General features: G+C 41.1%; 1 protein-coding gene across 2 annotated transcripts in view; it reads left to right on the top strand.

The window, feature by feature from the left end:
- Positions 1-3,862, top strand: part of LOC105703911 (DNA-binding protein D-ETS-4) — a 66,679-nt gene extending 62,817 nt beyond the window's left edge. For both annotated transcript variants that reach the window (XM_012432693.1, XM_012432695.1), the window contains exon 6: positions 141-3,862. In XM_012432693.1, coding sequence (XP_012288116.1) covers positions 141-478 — 338 coding nt within the window. In that variant the 3' untranslated portion in view covers positions 479-3,862. The remainder of the gene's footprint in view (positions 1-140) is intronic.
- The last annotated feature ends 13,024 nt before the right edge of the window (positions 3,863-16,886 follow it).

The following is a 16,886-nucleotide window of genomic DNA, read 5'->3' as shown; positions in this document are numbered from 1 at the left end:
GTTGGGTAATTCCCCGGTCCCGAGGTTCTTCTTTTCAAAATGAAGACACGTTAAGACCTTCGATCCTAAGTTTGGTGATCCTAAGTTTGGTGAAGACGACCTAAGTTTGGTGACGAAGGATGCTCTTTATCATCTTCCAGACGAAGACGAGGAAACCAGTCCGACCCAGACCACGGGAGGGGTTAAAATCAGAAACGGAGGTTCGCACATCCACCTCTGGCAGTTTCTGAAGGAGCTCCTCCAAAGTCCTGGAGCTCACGGGTCCTGTATCCGCTGGCTGGACCGCAACAAGGGTGTCTTCAAGATCGAGGATTCCGTGAGGGTAGCTCGTCTCTGGGGCAAGCGGAAAAATCGGCCAGCGATGAATTACGACAAGCTGAGCAGAAGTATACGGCAATACTACAAGAAGGGGATTATGAAGAAAACGGAGCGAAGCCAAAGGCTCGTCTATCAGTTTTGCCATCCGTATTGCCTCTGAGAAACGGAAGAGGATCACGAAGAGCAGCTTACGTAGACCGAGGTCAGTCCATCAGGTCCACCCCCATGTTCCTATCACCCCTAAGGTAATTTCTCCCTTTCGCGATCGCTCTCATCGTGGTCATATTGGTCCTTGCTCGGTCGCGACTCGTCCCGGCCGTCGAGAACCCCCTTTTGTACATTTTGTAACCCGGAAACCGGCGTCTCGAGGAAGCAGACCCGATCGGGCTCGAGACCGAGCAACGACGTCGAACTCCCGTCTCTCTCCTTCGCCGGAAGTCGGACCCGCGTACTCGCTCCGGGCGCGGAAGGAGAGAGAGAAAGAGACTCCATCTCCGAGGAGGTCGACCATGAGAAAGGAAGGAGCAAGAATCCGCCGTGTTAGGATTATTTCGGAAATAATCACTAACAACGGCCGCGGTTCGCCAGAGTACGCCCGTTAGGGCGGCCCCCACCCCCTCCCGCCATATCATCCCTCGTGGTCATCGATTGGCGCTATCGGCTTCGAGAATTGGCCGGTAAGCAAAAACGATATATCTATTTATTATCGCGCTCGCTCGCTCGCTCGCGCTTACGCTAGTATTATCCGCCCCCTTATTTCCATGAGATATACCGGCAGAGAAAGAGTAACATCCGAGGTTCATTGTCGATCTTCGCTCCCTCGTGACTTTCGTCCATCAAGGTGCAAGAACAAGGGTAGTCCACCCCTCGAGAAATGTTCCTACATTTTCCCCCTGGGAGAAGGGATGGCCAAATACACGTGGAAATATGGTAGGCAATTATTAATCCTTAAAGTACTACTCCAGCGTTTCTGCGCGGGCGGGCGGGCGCCACCCAAAGAAGCGCCTCATCCCTATCTCGCACTTCGAAGGGCGCGGGAGGTACGTCCCGCGTCGAGTTCGTCCATTTCACTCGTTACTTCCCTTCCCTGTAAGCACCCTTCGGCTCTTCGTAAAGGTACATAAGAACAAGTTATAAGCCTCTTCTTATATAATTGCTTGCTGGTCCCTCCCGGTAAGTTCCGACCCGTGGCCAGGGGCTCGACCGGAGCGGACGGAACCGTTCGTCCCTACCTGGTCGAGCTTGCCGCTTCCCGAGGAAGGTGCCCCGTTCCGCGTTCCCAAATCTGAACCCTGACCGCGTCGAATCGAGGAATCGCTTTCGACCGATCGGTCGATTGGTCGATTCGCGATCCCCGGACCGATCGACGGGGAACACCCTTTCGATTGGTCCTTCCTCCGGGGGGATGTTCGACGAACACCCGGGACGCGGAACTGGGCCTTCACCTCGCGAAAGACGGCGCCACGCGGAACGCCTTCGGTTGGGATCGGTGATTTTGGTCCCATATATCTATGATATATTAAATATTGTATGTTCCATGAACGATTAGGCTTAAGGTGGTTAGGTTAAGGCAGCGACTCACGTGGGCCGCTGAGTTACGGTAGGACCGATGAGGGTTGATTCTCTAACTCGAGTTTGGCGGAAATGCTCGTTCTGCCATTCTCACTGGGGTGAAGATGTAAGTTGCTTCGCGGAAGAGTACTCGACGTGATGTAAAAATAAAATTACGTTAACGGTCATAAACTTAAAAAAAGTCATATAAGAAATTTCCAAACAATGCGTACCAGATAACTTTCGAAATTACAGCACGGTTTTATAAGGTTTTAAATTTATGTAGAATTTTATAATAAGTGGATAGTAATTCCCTATTGAGACATCAATTTTATAATTTGATTGCAACCTTATTTACTTAAAGTGTATGGATTTTATGAATTTTTTTTAATAGTGTATACACACTCGTGCTCGGGCATTTTCACCATGTCTTTAATTTAGGGATTTTATATTCTCACTCGGCGGATACGGAATCGGGGAAATAAACTCACGTGAGGATGACAGGGTGAGAAGTGAGCACTCTCGCCGAAGATACAGAATCGACCCTCAGGAGGTGCACGCGACTCGCCTGAAGGGTTAAACTTGCGAGAAAACGTTTCCAGGCTTTTACTTTTGATTTCTTCCGAACTTGGTATACGTGTGGTGAGGTTTAACATAATTGACATGTGTCTTTTTTACCGATTCTTATCGGTTTTGGCTTATGATTTTTTTTTTATCTCCTGGTAGCTAATTTCATCCGTACCTAACCCATTGTTTATGTGTAAAGTTTTCTCCCTCTTTGTGGTCCAAATGTCCGCAGACGCTTTATGAATGGCGAATTATGCAGTAAATTAACGTTTTTATGACACCGTCATGAAACAAGAATGCACATCTTTCGATAGACATTTTTTTTTAATATTTACCCTGTACGCGGTAAGTGCCTGGAACCATTTCCTCGTTAAGAAAACTCGCGTCGACCTCGCCAGATATTGTTTTTCTTTTTTTTTTTTTTTCGATTATTATACCTTAGAAATTTATTCCTGCGGCACTGGACGTGCATCTAATTATTCGATTCAATAAGCCTATGTACGTACGAGCACATTCCCGGTTGATAAAACGACCGCTGGTTATCATCGCAAGAAGTTGCACCTGTTGAATCCGTTCTACACCTGATTTCATTGGAGGTTTTCCAACGATACCAGGTGAGGTCGAAAATGTCCGTCGTCTGGTAAATCGCATCTTATCAGACCTTTGAAACATTTCTCATTGACAGCTTCGTGCCTTATGACTTCTTGCGTGTACTCGTGCCCTATATCAGTTGCGGTTTCGTTATCTTCGAGTACCTAGGCATTAAGTTTATTTATATAAATATTTCATATCCGACCTCGGAATTTCGGCGCAGCAGGGGGGGCAAAATTTCTGCACATTTGTCCCGGTACTTCTGCGCCAGATTTTTCGTTCAGTACTATGCATTACCGTACGTAACGTCGTAGGGGTCTGTACATAGGATCGGTGGCACAAGAGCGCGCGAAAGTTCCGAGTACGTTTACGCGCACGATGGTACTTATATTTATATTTATTATAACGTTATCAGGAGGATTAAGTTAACTATAACGAGGCCAAGCCTCCCGTCCGAGCCTTACGTCCGCTCAGCGGTGTATTTTAACGATAAGCAAGGATTCCTCCTTGGAGGTACCCTCTGTTCGCCACGAAATGAACACGTGGTCCATGAACTTTCTCTCCGCGATTCAAGAGCAGGTCCAGGGACTTGTGCGTGGCCAAATTCGACAATACTCACCGCGAAAGAGCGGCCAATTAATATATCGAGCTTCTTCTCCAAGCGTTAGTTCGTAAGGTTCGATTACTCTCGAAGTACCATTACTCGGGACCCGACTCGAGGGTGGAATGTTTGGTACCATTCTTTTCTTACTTTCGAGGAAAGTACTTCAATCGCACGGCTTAAGGTGACATGAAAATGATATATACATAATTAAACTTTAACACGTGATTATGGGGGCCCTGCTTATGAAATTTCTCTTTTCGAAAAACATTTTGTACTTATCTCGGACAAGAATGAAAAAAGGATTTTTTTTCTTTTTTTTTTTCGTAAAATTAAATTTCATAAGCAGGGCCTCCATGATCACGTGTATTTCATAAATATTTTGACTTTTTGTTATGTACATGTTGTTATGTGTATGTCACACCTTCGTATCACCTTAATGGTGTGCGTGGGTCAGTTTCAACATCGGCGTCCTTCACCTCTGTACAAATCGACAACTGGAGGCCTTACTCTATTCGGAAGAGACATTGTTCAAGCGTTTTTCGACCGATTGACTTATAGTTGATGTTGATGCTCTCTCAACTTCAAACTACACGTTAGGGTGGATCCCCTGAGCGAGAAGCCCTCTCTCTTCCTCTCTCTTCCTCCTGGAACTGTAGATGAGAATGTAAGACATATGACTCCACTTTTGTTCGACAAATAGTAGGGGAGACCGAGGTAAATTGTAACAATTTTTACGTTTTTATTCCTACAATTAATTGTAACATCTTATGATCGAAACTTGATCTTGATATTAATTGAACTTTTTCCTGAAAGACAGCCTACATTTGAATGCTTCAAAATCCTATAAAAATCAGGAATTTTCATTTTCTCTACTAAATGTATTTGTTACATTTGCAACCGTTACAGGGGACATTTGTTACACTCGTATTGGTTAATACAAAAATATTCAAATCACTAAAGTTAATACCTATGTTTTGGTAAATACGGGGGAACGCAACGAAAGTTACTTATATAGGATACGTATAAAAATAAATAAATACAAATGTCACACTTTTAATTAGTAATACATTTCGAACAATTAAGGTAGAAATGGTCCGTCTTGTTTTCTTTGTTTCCTGATGCAGTTTTCATGGGAACATTTTTTGCATTTATGGTTACTTGTTTACTTACACTTGTTACAATTGTTCCCGAAGGTTCTTTTCAAATAATTGACACAATACAGCAACTTTTTGTTAGAGCCAGTCTACTTTCAAATGCATTTGTAGATACAATTCTGTGGCATGATTAAATCAGTTTTATCCATTTCTTATTTAATATAAATCGAAAATATTGAACTCATGAAAATAGTACTGACCTATGCCCTATCAGGAAAAATGAAAATAACAAGATAACTCCTGATTTAACGAGTATGAAAGGACTGCAAGATAATTCCCAGTATCGATGGAAAGCTTCCACTGCTTAATAACTTTTTCCTCAAGTTTGAGTATATAATTTATAACGTTTGTTACAATCGCCCCTTGTTACGTTTGACCTCGGCCTCCCCTACTCGCGCCGTGTAATTAGAACTCATCGTTTAAAGGTCCACTGGAGTCTTTCGATTCTGCATATGAAGCAACGTAACCCTAATCTTGAGAGTAATTTAGGGAGGTACTGCTTCAAAATTCGAGTGCCTCTCCTTTGCCGTCTGGTACTCTCTCGTAAAGCTTCGAGGCGTGCATACACTAGACGTAAAACGTACTTCGGCCGGCGATAGTGGCACGCTGTTATTTATCGGCAGTGCTTAAAGGTCGAGGTACACGAAGGGTTTACTCTTAAAGGTCGCGTAAAGAAATGAGCTCTCCTTCGGGTTTGCGACTTTTTGCGAGGTGAGCCTCTCGCAACGGGCGATCTTCTCGTGCTCAAGGTGCTTCCAGTTTATCGTGCTCGGTACTTACGGTTTATTGTACGGTTAAACCCCGATTGCCCGAAATAATTGGGGGGAGATAGTTTCTTTTATTTCGGATTTGCGGACTAGGGACGGTTGACATATCGAGGAAGATGCAGTACGCCGTAAAATGTGGGAAAGAAGTGATGGCTGTGAGATGAGTTTTGCGGGAAAACTCGCAAATTACGAGGGGTACTTCTTCTCAAAGTCTATTGTCTCATAGAGTCTTGCGTTTTGCAAGATTCGATATGGTACACTGTTAAAAAAATTCACTGAATTTTACAACATTTTTCATGGAAGTTTTATTCACACTTGGTATTCTAATTTTATAACATAGTATGAAAAAAAATATATAACGTGTGTTATAAATTCAGTACACACGTACAAATATGCAATAAAATTATTTTAAAAAGTAATAATTTTATAATAATTTCGGAAGGCACATTTACGAAATTATAAATAATGTCACTTCCGAATATATAAAATTTATCATTTTCCCCACGCAATTTCAGAAAAATATAACAGTGTTATGAAATTGTCATTTTATTTAGAGGTTTGCAGCAAATGTATACTAATTCACTTATAAGATATAAAATTTATAATTGTATTATAACCTTATGTACTAAAAGTGTGTGAATTTTTTCAACAGGGTAATTAGGTTAACTTTTGAGTCTTCCATTAAATTGAGGTAACAAAAATTTACTTCAATTAATGATTTTTGTAAATAAGGGGATGTATTTGCCGCTACTAAAAAAAACGGCGAAAGACTGTACATATTATAATGTAAAAATGTAAATTGTAACTCTGAAAGAGGAAGATTTCAGATATCCGCCAGATGTACAGAAAATCTGCAATATTTTTAAAAATTGATAGGTGTTCGTAATCGTGATAGGTATTTCATGTTAAGACGGTTTGATAAATTGACAACTTATGTCTGGTGAAATTATATTTACATTTGATACTCAAAATAATTGACGTTCGAGGAATCGATATTTTATTTTAAAACTATAAGAAGCTTAGAATTCCCTAATTAGAGTTACCAGAATCTTAATGAGTTTCTTATTTGGAGGTAGCAGAACTATTTTTTTTAATATTTAACCGGTTCACGTCCACGGGCAAAATTCATTATTTTAGGCCATAATCAACAATAAATATTCCCATTTCGTCCGTGCACACCCTGATATCAAATGAATCTTTACGAGAGATCCATTTGACCCTTTGGCTACTAATTATAAGAGCGTCTAAAGGCGCCCGACGTTTGGTTCAATATTGCCTGCACGGTCAGAGGAATTTCGCCCCTATGTCGAAATGGCTCCGCGTTCAAAGGGTCAAGTATCCGCAGAGTCGGTACTTATAAACGCCGAGAAAATATAATGCCATTCCGGAGAGAGAAATGTGGAAGGAAACTACGAATGCGTGGAGAAAGAGAAAGAGAGATCGCAACTTGCCGTGTACGCGTGTTATTAATTATACATAGGATATGTATGTATGTGCATAATTACAAGTACATAATTACGTGCTAACTGGAACGCGAAAACGGTTGCACAGTATTTTCTACTCAAGTCCATCTTCACGAAATATCTCGAGTGTATACATAATGCATTACAGCGTATGTCCTAATGAGATTATCGATATTATATATATATATTTTTTATTACGATGATATTCTTTATTAATAATAACGGAGTCGACGACCGTCGGCTAGGGAGAAGGATCTGGGAAAAGTGTGCGAAAGTAATGGCATTCTTAAAAGTGCTTTTCCCTCTTGCAGGTGTTTCGTTTTCGGTTGCAAAACGAATCACATGACTCGTCGATCGATTTCGAGGAGCGGACAGTGTAAATAAAATATTTTTCACGAAGCGCGAAGTATTTTTCCGAGTCAAGTTGAATCGTTATTAGCTAATGTTAATTTATACGACACGTACGATTCGTTGCAATTTTTCATATATGCGAATCCGTGAGTCAGTACTCGACGGATTGGTGCAATCACTCCGTTTAAATGGAACGTAAGCGATTGCTAGGTGTCCGACATTTTCCTGAATGCAAGTAAATTCGACTGAATTTGTGAAATTTTAAGGTGATGTGAAAGTGGCGACGAAGAGGTCTCATTTATGAAACTTATCTCCGAAATGGGTTCATCGAATCGTTTCAAACTTTACGTGAATGCAAAGACTATAAGGAAGGTCCTGACGCTCATGAAATTTTAAGACAATTTGTTTATAGCTACTTTGAAAATTTTGCATAATTTCATATATGTATATACATATATATAAAACCGTAAAAATATTTACCAAACTTTTCGCCAAACTGGGTGCACCGAATTATCTGAAACTTTAACACGTGATTATGGAGGCCCTAAGGATACATCATTCGTGATATTTTAATTTTCAAAAAATATATAAATCTTTTCTTTGGTTCTTGTCAGAGATAAATGCAAATTTTATCTTTTCGAAGGATGAAATATCACGAGCATCGCGTTCTTCCTTAGGGCCACCATGATCTCAAGGTGAAGTTTCAAATGATTCGGTACACCGAATTTGAAGAAAAGTTATATAAACATTTTGACTTCTTCGTATGTATATATGACACTTTTACATCCCTTTAAGATAGGAATTAAAGGTCTCCATCTGCCGAGATGACGATACCAAATGATATCTATCATCCGTGGAAGCGATTTGCCGAATTTTCCGGCTCGTAATTGGCCGAGCTTAAAAACAAAGCTTGATAACCTTTATCTCCTCGTTGGTTGGCTTTTTTGGCTGTGCCGAATAAATACAATTGACCAGGTGAAAGTACACTTGAGTCATAGGCATTCGACAGTTGTCGGGATTTCACGTGATTCATCTCATAGAACGTAAGCACGAATCGCGCAAGCGGTAGCGATTATTCCTCGCTCGATCGACGAATAAAGTTGCGATTATTTACCGAGAATGTCTATTTATTTACCATTGTCATATTACACACACTTCGCATACGTTACATTGTACACTTACCGGAAAACCTACATTTTAGAAAAGAAAAGGCATTCTTCGGTCGAATAGATCTTTCTACTATTCAACTAAGTCGACACTTTTCTTATGTCTATATTATAATAATTTGTAGTTTCATTCGCGACAAGTTTGAATTTTCTTTCGATACCAGTTTTAACATTAACACTTTCCGTATAGTGTATTAGTAACTCGACACTTTCATTCTATCTGTATTATAATAATTTGTAGTTTCATTCGCGACAAGTTTGAATTTTCTTTCGATACCAGTTTTAACATTAACACTTTCAATTTGGTGGACGCTTCAGAATTACGCGCATTTAACGTTCCTGGAGAGGGTTACAATTGTTTGTTATAAAAAAAGGGAATTGCATCCATATTATCGACGAACCTCCGCGCAAACTGGATCACGTTCCTCAAATATACTTATATTTTAAATATTTTTCACGTAATTTCTTTTAAACTGGGTCTTTACGAGCGCGTTTGTTACGCGTATTTAACGTTCCTAGAGACGGTTACAATTGTTTATTATAAGAGAAGGGAATTTTTTTACATCATGTAATGATTTAATGATTCTTTTGTTACGCGCATTTAACGTTACTGGAAAGGGTTACAATTGTTTATTATAAGAGAAGGGAATTTTTTTTTACATCATATAATGATTTAATGATTCTTTTGTTACGCGTATTTAACGTTACTGGAGAGGGTTACAATTGTTCGTTATAAAAAAAGGGAATTACATCCATATTATCGACGAACCTCCGCGCAAATTGGATCATGTTCCTCGAATATACATATATTTTAAATATTTTTAACGTGATTTCCTTTAAACGGGGTCTTTACGAGCGCGGCTGCTCTCGAGTCGAAGTCGAGAAGAGATCGCGACGAAGCCGAAGAGGAAACGCCTGCACCGATCGAGCGATTTCTTTCCCTCTCGGCCGACACTCCACCTTTCCGTTATCATCCTGGAAGCGCCACGGGGCGTTCCAATTTTCGCGGCCGGCAATGAAGTTTGCGTTCTGGAATTCGGAAAGAAATCTACCGAAGCCGCCCATAAAGATAGGTATCGCTAAACTCCCGCGGGATGGGGCGCGAGTTGTGGGCGTCCCGGCACTGATTTACGACCTTTTAATCGGACAATTAATCTAACACCTTGTTGCAACAACACCTTCGACCGTGGCCGAGCCGTAAAAAGGAGAGCCGACTGCACGCGGCCGACTTCGAGGGATGCACGATCGATTGTCAGTACTCGAGGAATGCACACCGACCCTCCCGTTCTGACGAAGAATGTTGCACCAGGTAAAATGCAATTATTATTAAAAAATTCCTCCTACGTCGCTGGAGGATAGAATAGCCTCCTGTAAGCGTTAGAGGAGATATACACCACTTGGCAAAAAAAATAAAAAAAAAAACTAACACTTATATATCAAAGTTTGTGCGCCTATAATAACCACTATATCGTTTAGCATCACTGGTATATATTTATTGTACATTATTACTAATTAACTCTCTCTAAAGTATCATTAATTTTATTAAATCATTGAATATCAGTTTTTAGATGCCGATTCAGTTCTGACCATGATCGCTTCTTGCCAGTACGTTTCCTTTGAAAAAAACAAGGAAAGATTATTTGATGTCCTAAATAGATACGAAACCGACATCAAGTTTGCGATTAATCTTATGTAAAAAATCTGTCAGCAGAAAGTTATGTCCATTTTATTCCGTGTCAGTGTATCGCGCGTCAGACGTCTGGTGTCGACTGACAAGTATTAATGAAGCTTTATTCAGGATTTCAGACGTGCAATGTCTGTGCGATCAGCAGACTTCTTTTTCTGCTTATAAGGAAATCGATGGAAAGGTTTTCAAGCCTAAAATTAACTGTCATTGCTGCGGTATCATGGAGACATGTCCAAATTCGGTATCGCGGAGTCTTAGAAAACGAATTCAACGGATCAATCATTTGCCGGAATAACTGGTAATAATTTTTCGAAACCTCTGGGATACGATTAATCAAGTGTGTTATTAAAGAGGAGGATTTATGATTGGACTTGTCTGAAGGGTGTCAATATATTCAAAGGAGAGAAAATTAAATTGCCCTGTACTTAACTATTTTTTAGTATAATTTCTGCCTAAATTCACAAGTCAAATGTATAAGACAATTTTTAATTACTCAACTTATAGGTGCATTTTCAAATTAGAGAACTAGTTTAGGGTAACGACTTCTATGAACAAAGTCGTGCAGAAAATTACTTCGTACGCTAATTTCGGTGAGCTTTATAAAAATGTTTATAAAGATATATGAACCGAATGTCGGTGCACGTGTAGAGGGAACAAAGAATTCCGGATTAATTATTAAAAGAACAATTGTCCTCCTAGCACCACTACACGTGAAATCATGGGACAAGAATATCTGCCCAATCTTGCCGTGCTGTAAATCAAGCTTTAAGAGGGCAATTCCTTTCAACGAGCCGTTTATTTGCTCACATGAGAAATAACCGGGCGAAGGACACGCATCTTTTTTTGCGTCCGAAGAACGCCATCCGAGAAAGAAGAAACAGTCTTTCCCTCTTCTGTAGACGGCATTTTTTTTTTTTAACGCAACATTCTAAATCAACCCCTTACGTCGGAGTACCGAGTTGGAGTAACGAAATTTGCGCGGTACACTTTCTGGTGTGCGAGACGATGGAAAATAATTTCGACGCCCCCGGATGAGAACTGATTAAGAATCATAAAGAAGAAAGGTCAGGCTCGTAATTTCACTATCATCCCTCCCACTTGTAAGGACACTGTTAAGATGAAGTGAGACTCCCTCAAATCAGCCGATTCGAATTGAGCTAAAGATACTTATTGCATCTTATCGTAAAGTTACTCTTAAAAAAAAACTCGTGTGATTGTAAAATTAAGTAATTTAAAAAGTTGCAACAGTATATCATAAAACCATCTTTTCATTTAAAAATGTAAAATAAATGTATACCGTTTCACTTTTCGTTTCAAACTTCACCCCACGAATATGAAGGCTATAAGGAAGGTCCTGACGGCCGTGAAATTCCAATTTGAAGAAAACATGTTTATAGACATTACGTACAATCTTTTTATTCTAAAAATGTATAATAAATGTATACCGATTCACTTTTAAAAGTTTCACTTTCCGTTTCAAACTTTACCCCACGAATATGAAGGCTACAAGGAAGGTCCCGACGGCCGTGAAATTTCAATTTGAAGAAAACGTGTTTATAGACATTACATACAATCTTTTTATTCTAAAAATGTGTAATAAATGTATACCGATTCGCTTTTAAAAGTTTCACTTTCCGTTTCAAACTTTACCCCACGAATATGAAGGCTACAAGGAAGGTCCCGACGGCCGTGAAACTTCAATTTGAAGAAAACATGTCTATAGACATCTTCAACATTTAGTATAAAAAATGAAATTTCCCGAGTTTCAGGACCTACCTTAGGGTCTCTACATACACATTGTAAAGTTTGTTACGATTCTATACATCTAGTTCCATGAAAAGTTCCATGAACAATCGAGCCCTCGGATGCTTTCCCATCTTTTTCTTCACATCCCCTTGGTAGTTCTCGAAGGATTCGTTAGGTCCGCCGAGGGAAAGCAGCCTCGCGAAGGACAAGCATCTTTTTCCGCTAGCGAGTCGGTCCGCGTCGGGGAGAAGGTAACAAGGCGTTAATGGCCGGTCGCGATTCGCTCGATATCTCGGGGATCGTTTACCGCGATCCCGCGAATTTTCCGTCGGGCTCGCTCGTTCGCTCGCACCTGCTCTCCGCTCGCTCGCGGCGGGTATTGTCTTCGCAAAACGATCAACCCCGCGCCCGCGCCTCTCTTCGACCAAGGACAACAACATTCTCCGCAAAACTAATTGCCGGGTAAATATACACGGCCGTACGTGGGGGCCAACACAGGCAAGCGTGCGCGCGCATTGCTCGCGCGTTGCTCGCGCGTCGCCGGCCACGGGTACGTGCCTCGGAGGAATTTATTGCGCGACTCGGGGGGGTACTTGCGTCCCGAGTAATTTATGCTTTCATTATGCTCGGCCCGAGATTCATTGTAATACAGATTCGATTTGTAAACTGTGATCGGCCGGTACACGCACCCTCTGACGCAGGCGCGGGCCCCACGCGCCGACGCGGCGGCGCGCGGTACTAATGGCAATTCTGCGCGTCGCGCGTGCGCCCCACGCTCCGGTCTCTGCTACTCTAGGGACGAGGGTTTTTTTCTTTCAACGCGGAATTTCTATGGATGAAAAACACCACGGAAGGTCCTGGTATTCTCGCGGCTAATGAATTAGGGGCTAAAATGTTAAACTTTTGCGAGAATTTCGGAATTTTGGGAAGTTAACGAAAGTTTTGCATTTCTTTTATGTGGCCCGGAAGAAATTCTTGTAGCGATTGTTTAAATTCACTTAAAGTGGAGTGAAATTGAATAAAACACTTTTTTTTAAGGGTCCTGGATAGAGGATGCGCAGTCAGGGTGTATTGCACATTTATTCCGATTCCCGAGCGCGTTCTAATTAATTTCATTCCCAAAAGGGCATTTTCGTAATCGCGGGCGTCCAGGAGGGCCCTGAGGAAATAATTTACATCACTGTGTTATAACGAAATTAGTCGTAGAAAATTAATTTCCCGTGCGGCCGTGAAGAAGAAGGCGATTCTGTAACGCCGAATCCTACCAGAACTCTTTCTCGCGGCTCAGTATAGTATATAGATCAATGTTTCCCTCCTACACTTCCTACAGAGAGATACAACGGTTCGTAAACCTGAGCATGACTTAAAGAAAAATGACAGAGACGAAATGTGACAGCTGGCCCCTTTCTCCATTGTTACCAGATACCCTGGTAGCCATTTGTTTCCGCGCATGGCAGAGCTTCGCGCGAATACGTGCCGGGAATAATGGCGAATGTATCTTAACCGCAGCTGAAGGAACGGCCAAGGGACCCAATGTCCGAGTTGTTGATTTATTAGATCGAGTCTCGGCACCAGAATCGAGCCACGGAGAGAGAAATCGGTAAAAGGTCGTTCGTTCGCACCGATTAATATTCAACGATCAACATGGCGTCGGGACTTCGCGTCTACGATGAATCTGGTATCGTGGTCAGCAAGATTAAAGCCCCCTTTAGATAAACCCTGGGCCAAGGAAGTTGGAGGTGAACCGTTCACATTTAAATGGAGCGACTGGATATTTCGCTAAGATAAAGTAGTGAGATGGGAAAATATGGAAAATACTTTCAACGATTGCAGGAGATGCTGGCTTGTCCTGCGGCTGATACGCGTTTTTAGAGAAAAAGTTTAGTTGCAGCTAAACGTCACAGATGGCGACGTTGGTACTAAACAGTCGTTAGAATAATTAATTCCCGGGATTTCGATAGTTTTACATCGATCTTTTTATCATTACTTTGAAATGACATATAGAACCCTTCAGTTCGTATCATTTCCAACGTGGACTATAAAACTTCAACATAAATATAAATGTCGGTAATGAGACACGCCAGGTTATATTGCCACCTGAGTATTCAAAACGGCGTTCCCACCGAAAAGAGTATATATGAATTTTATTTTATCGACTATTGTACAACAATTTGGAACACTCGGGTAATCGATAAACTCGCATTTGAACAGACTAAAGGCAGAGAAAGGGTATTATGGTCTTCTATACTAAACCGATGGTAATATGACGTCTCGGAGTGAAAATTTAGTTGACATGGAAATCACAGATGGCGCAAGGGGTCCCTCTGCAGTCAATTAAGGCCTCGGAAAGCATGAATCCCGAGGATTTTTGGAGTTTTACTTGGATTTCTTTATAATTATTGTAGGAAAACGACAGGTGGAATATGCCATTTAGTACAATACCCAATATAATTCGACACAGCTGTCAATATAAATACGAACGTCGACAACGTAGGTATTTAAAAAAAATCTTCTTTGCCGACGTCGATATAGTTCCTCGACGTGTTTCACTTCACCTTAAGGGACTCCTTGTAACGAGGAGACTGTTGATAGGGCGAACATATTCGGAAGGTTCAGAGGTCGACCTCTTCTCGACTTCATGAGTTGCGTGCGAGAAAAAGCAATTGCGGTACAAACCCCGAGATCGTTTGTCCACCGAGCGAGCCGTCGCTCGCAACTTCTAAAGGCGCTCTTTTGAGGTTCTACGCTGTAATCCGCGGCTATAACGATTTTCTCCAGGGTGAAAAATTGACTGAAAATGAAATACGAATTACAGTGATTAAGTAGACGGGCACATAATGGTCTATAATGGCGCTTCGTGGACTTCCCTTTCCTCTGGACCGTCCACGTTGTTCTTTGGTCCTCTGTCAGTCTTCCATTAAAGTCTTTCTTAAGCCTTAAGTCTAAAATACTCTGATGACAAAAAATGTTGATAGAAAACTAATGGACATTCCACCTAAACTATTTCTAGTAATTAACGGACACGACATTACAGGTGTGAATTAAAATTCCAGGGCTAAAGAGGGATTGATAAGAGTAAATGTGTAACGTGCGATGTTGTAATTTGTAATTGGTATTAAAAAAATTAAGGAACTGAGATAGACGAACGATTGCAATCGTAATAGGTTTATAAAGTATCACACCTAACTTGTCGATTAAATTTCACGAATTAGAAAATCTTCCAGAATATTATTTTCCTCGGTGTTAAAATCTAATCCTAAGGAACAATTTCGAAGTCGGATTGAAATTAAATAACATAGACGCAAACGTTTACGGAAATTCTGTTGACACTAAAATACAAAGATAAATATAAATTATCTCATTACTTAAAAAAAAAAAAATAAGAGGAACAAAAAAATATGTTTCACTTTCTGAAACGGGCGTTTTTTGTTACATGGGAATTTACACCTAATACCGTCCTATAAGAAGTTTCACTTTAAAAAAGTGATCCACCTCTCCCGAAACTATGTTATGCAGATATTTGCATGCATTCTTATCAATTTCGAAGATTCCTACAATTAGTATATACTTTTCTCTCCTCATTCCCCATATTCAATCTATTTCTCCAATTCCCTAGTTCCCTAGATTTGTGTCCTTCTTACTCTCAAGTGTGGAACCGATATTTTCTTCATTCCCGCTTTTACATCGCGGCTATCCCCACCATTATCCATTCGCTCAGTTTGGTGTTCTCGTTATCTTTACACGTGGAACGTATATATTCTTCTTCGTTCCTCTTACAAGGTGGACGTTACCCTCCACGACTCCAGTTTGTCGTCTTCGTTACTGTCACGTAGGGAACGTATATGTCCTTCTTTGTTGCTCTTGCCGTGAATCCTTTGATATCAGGTGCGCTTCCGATCAAAAAGCGCCTACCAAAAGTTAGCCGTGTCTTGCTTCTGCCGTAAAAACCTGGAAAAACATGCGAGAGCCCTTTAGGGAAGTGTAACAAGAAGAACGGAACAGAAGCACTCAATGGGACCAGTATTGCCATAAGATGGCAATTTTTTCCATTAGACTCGAAGGTAAGAAATAGTTAAACCCTCCTTAAATCAGTCGATTCAAACAAAACACCTTTTTTTAAGGGTTTTGGATAGAACTGTCGGAAACTTTGACACATGACGAGCACCTAGGAATTGTCCGATACTTTCAAAATTTGGATTTTTGAAAACATTTTTTTCAAACCAACATGGCGCCGAGCTCGCGCGAGTTTCTCGATTACCAGAGTGTTCTAAATTGCCCTACGATTCTCCTGACACTTTCATTTCTGATATTATAGCCTTCAATAATAGTATATCGATCAATTTCTTTCTGGTCTGGGTTAAGTTAAACGAGTTTTTTCTAAAATCCAAATTTTGGAAGTGTCAGGATAGGTGCTCACGAGTCATGTGTAGAAATTTCACAGTTCTATATCCAACACCCTTAAAGAAAAATTATTATCCGAATCGTCTGATTTTAGGGGGGCTTTCATATCACCTTAAAAAACCCTTGTAAGGTGATAGGAAACGTTCTCTTAGGTACCATGACCGATGGGAACACGTAGGCCAATTTGCGCGAGGGTTAAAAAATGTACGTAGTGGTATTCCTTGCACGAGATTATTTACTTGGAGTCTCTGACCACAATCGGGAAATAATTCTATTGGGCGGAAATAAAATAGGCTCGTCTAGTTCGGAAGAGTCGAGTTTATTGTCGAGTCGAGGAAGCTCCCTCGATATAAATCGCGACTCCAGAAGCGGTTGTCCGTTTCGGGCCGCTGAGAGTCGGCGGCAGCTAAATTTCCACAAAAAGGAGGAAAAATGGCGGTCGGCACCGGTGCCGAGGAATCCGACATAGCGCCGATTCGACAGCCGGCCGACGTGCGAATGCGAACATAAATCCAAATTA

The sequence above is a fragment of the Orussus abietinus genome, unplaced genomic scaffold (genome assembly GCF_000612105.2).
Source record: "Orussus abietinus isolate OABI.00-Male unplaced genomic scaffold, Oabi_2.0 scaffold36, whole genome shotgun sequence".
NCBI classification, from domain to species: Eukaryota; Metazoa; Arthropoda; class Insecta; order Hymenoptera; family Orussidae; genus Orussus; species Orussus abietinus.
The sequence above is the reverse complement of the archived record's forward strand: the minus strand, read 5'-3'. Positions and strand labels throughout refer to the sequence as shown.